Source organism: Ovis canadensis, chromosome 5 (assembly GCF_042477335.2).
Source record: "Ovis canadensis isolate MfBH-ARS-UI-01 breed Bighorn chromosome 5, ARS-UI_OviCan_v2, whole genome shotgun sequence".
NCBI lineage: Eukaryota > Metazoa > Chordata > Mammalia > Artiodactyla > Bovidae > Ovis > Ovis canadensis.
In genome coordinates, this window is record NC_091249.1 from 53704292 (window position 1) to 53707759 (window position 3468).

The 3468-nt window shown below is 40.1% G+C and overlaps 1 protein-coding gene across 1 annotated transcript; it reads left to right on the forward strand.

The window, feature by feature from the left end:
• The first annotated feature begins 1898 nt into the window (after positions 1 to 1898).
• Positions 1899 to 2828, forward strand: LOC138441766 (olfactory receptor 2G2-like). The gene has a single exon (XM_069592840.1). The coding sequence runs from the start codon at positions 1899 to 1901 to the stop codon at positions 2826 to 2828; it is 930 nt and encodes a 309-aa protein (XP_069448941.1).
• The last annotated feature ends 640 nt before the right edge of the window (positions 2829 to 3468 follow it).

The window sequence follows — 3468 nt, forward strand, 5'->3', positions numbered from 1 at the left end:
GTGGTTTTAAATTTTGTTCTTGAACATTGTAGAAATGATCAGTCTGTTTTTCCAGGCCTCAGCTGACTTGGAACTGAATTGATGCACACTGTTCTTAACTACTCAATCTTCTAATTTCATTATGTGCAAAACTTCAATAATTTTAACTTCTTCCTATTCATTGGCTCAATATCCCAATGGTAGTTAAATCCTAATAATTTTCACTTCATGCTCTGAAGCATTTCTTGCATCCTATTGATATCAACTTCACTGTCTCTAATTGTGATTGTCTACACTGTTATGTTATGGACTTCCCAGGTAAAGCTAGTGGTAAAGAACCCACCTGCCAATTCAGGAGACACAAGAAATGTAGATTTGATCTCTGGGTCGGGAAGATCCCCTGGAGGAAGGCATGGCAACCCACTCCAGTTTTCTTGTCTGGAAAATCCCATGGGCAGAGGAGCCTGGTGGGCTTCTTATGGACCTTATGTGTCCATAAGGTCACAAAGAGTTGGACACTACTGAAGTGAGTTAGCATGACACTGTTATTATTAGCTGCCTACATAGTTTCTGTACTAGGCTACCTTCTGTTTTAAATGATTCTACACTGTGCAGGCATATTTATCTAGCAAAGGAAAATTTAAAGCAAACCAAAACCCTCCTACAAAGCCTAGGCTATGCAGATAATATGTATTGATACTGGTATCCTTGAAAAAGTGAGTCAAATTTACCTTGTATCCTATTCTGTTATGTGGCATAGTCAATAAGCAATAATCATGCTTCAAATTTAGTTCCTTTTTCCTATGACATCCTATAATGTACTCTCCATTTCTATACTCATTTCTTTTTTAAAAATACTTTTATTTATTTTTGACTATGTTCAGTCTTTGTTACCGTGTGAGCTTTACTCTAGTTATGGAGAGTGGGGGCTATTCTCTAGCTGCAGTGCCACGTGGGCTCAGTAGTTGCAGCTCCTGGGCGCTACAGCACAGGCTCAATAGTTGTGTCGCCTGGGCTCAGCTGCTCCATGGCACGTGGGATCAGCCCGGATCAGGGATCGAATCCGTATCTCCTGTATTGGCTGGTGGATTCTTTACCACTGAGTCACTAGGGAAGCCCTCTATATTTATATCTTACCATCAAGACATGGTTTATTCTTTGATTGTTCTCATCTTTTTGAGAGCACAGTTGATTCAATCTAAGCCTTGTCCTCTACAGATTCTTCTCCCTACTCTACATTCTCAGAAGTACACTGCTTACACAGATAATAAGATGCATAGTCTCACATGTTTCATCATGGCCCTACCTTACTTAATCTATTTGGTAGATTCTGATAATGCACATTGATGTTTATAATTCCTACATTCATTTACTACAAAATTCCATTACTTTTATATAGAAAAAAATGATATTGATGAAAAGGTGTTGAGAATTTCAGCCTTGATGCATTTTAAAACTTTGGTTTTATCCTCAAGATAAATGGAAAACCTGTGATCAACAGATCAGGCATGCCACTTCACAAGATAACCAATGATATTATACTCCAGTATCCTCTACTTTGGCGCTTTCTCTTTACCTATATCCAAAGTCTTATTTCTCAATATCTAGATCTTAATTCCCTGGTGGCTCAGATGGTAAAAGCGACTGCCTACAATGTGGGAGACCCAGGTTCGATTCCTGGGTCAGGGAGACCCCCTGGAGAAGGAAATGGCAACCCACTCCTGTATTCTTGGAAAATGCCATAAACAGAGGAGCCTGGTAGGCTACAGTCCATGGGGTCGCAAAGAGTCAGACACGACTGAGCGGCTTCATTTTCTTTCTTTCTAGATCTTAATTGCCAAGGGAATTGCTATAAAATTCTTTCAGTTTCTGTTTAATGTGACTTCATCACTCTGGAGTGAATAATCAAAGCAAGAGGAATGCAGTGGACCAATGACAGCAGACTCCTTGGGTTCATCCTGGTAGGTTTTTCTGACCAACCTCAATTAGAGCTCATTCTCTTTGGGGTAATCTTGTTTCTTTACTTCATGACGCTCCTCGGCAACTCTACCATCATCCTCGTATCCCTCTTGGATTCTAAACTCCATAATCCCATGTACTTTTTCCTCTCCCATCTCTCCTTCCTGGACCTCTGCTTTACCAGTAGTATTGTTCCTCAGCTTTTAGTTAACCTGGGAAGTTCAGATAAGTCTATCACATATGGTGGCTGTGTGGTTCAGCTCTATGTCTCCCTTGCCCTGGGATCCACGGAGTGTGTCCTTCTGGCTATAATGTCCTATGACCGTTATGTTGCAGTCTGCCGTCCTCTGCATTATTCCTTTGTCATGCACCCTCGGGTCTGTAGCATTCTGGCCTCTATGGCGTGGCTCAGTGGGGTGACGACCACCCTCATACAGTCCACCCTCACCCTACAACTCCCCTTTTGTGGGAATCGCAAAGTGGATCATTTCTTCTGTGAAGTTCCTGTGCTCATCAAGTTGGCTTGTGTGGACACCACTTTCAACCAGGCAGAACTCTTTGTGGCTAGCGTCTTATTCTTGGTGGTGCCGTTGTCACTCATCTTGATGTCTTATGGGAACATTGCTCAAGCAGTTCTGAAGATAAAGTCAGCCATTGGACGACGTAAAGCATTTAGGACCTGCTCTTCCCACCTGATGGTTGTCATCATCTTCTGTGGAACCATTATCTTCATGTATCTCCAGCCAGCCAAGAGTAGATCCAAGGACCAGGGAAAGTTTGTGTCTCTCTTCTACACTGTGGTGACGCCCATGCTTAACCCCCTTATTTATACCCTGAGAAATAAGGAAGTCAAAGCAGCACTGAAAAAATTTATGGGGAAAACTTTATGATGTAGTGAGGCATGATTGTCAAAAGATATTTAAAAGAGCATTATTAGGACAGTAATTTAATGGATGATGACTCAACAAATAATTCAGTTATGTTCATAACCTTATAAGTAAGTTTCCATAGAAAAATTTTAAGCAGAGCTTGAAATTCTAAGTTGGATGAACTTGAGTTTGAATGCCCGTTTCATGACAGAACAGCTGGGTGACCCGAACAATTTGCATAACCTTTACATCAGCTATAAATATAAGCTGGAATGAATGATATTGAACAGCTTAGATTAAAATTAGATTATTCTGGTTATTTTATTGCTTATAAAGTTTATTCATAAATTTATTAGTCATAACTACATAAGTATTATACTTTTTCTTTTGCATGGATTGAAATATTTTGACCAATTACTCATGTCAGAAAGAACAAATCCTAAACATCCACACTATTATTCTTTCAGCTAACCATGGATTCCTGAACCCCTCAGGTTGTGATCTCATTATACACCGTGCTCATTATTGCTGTGCTTTCCTCCTGTTTGACAATTTTCTGACTTTTTAGTGTTTCTCTCCCTAGTAGATTTTTAAGAATGGCAACTATGCTATGACCGGATCAAAGTTCAAAGTAAAATCTGTACAAAGGTGACTCCCAGAT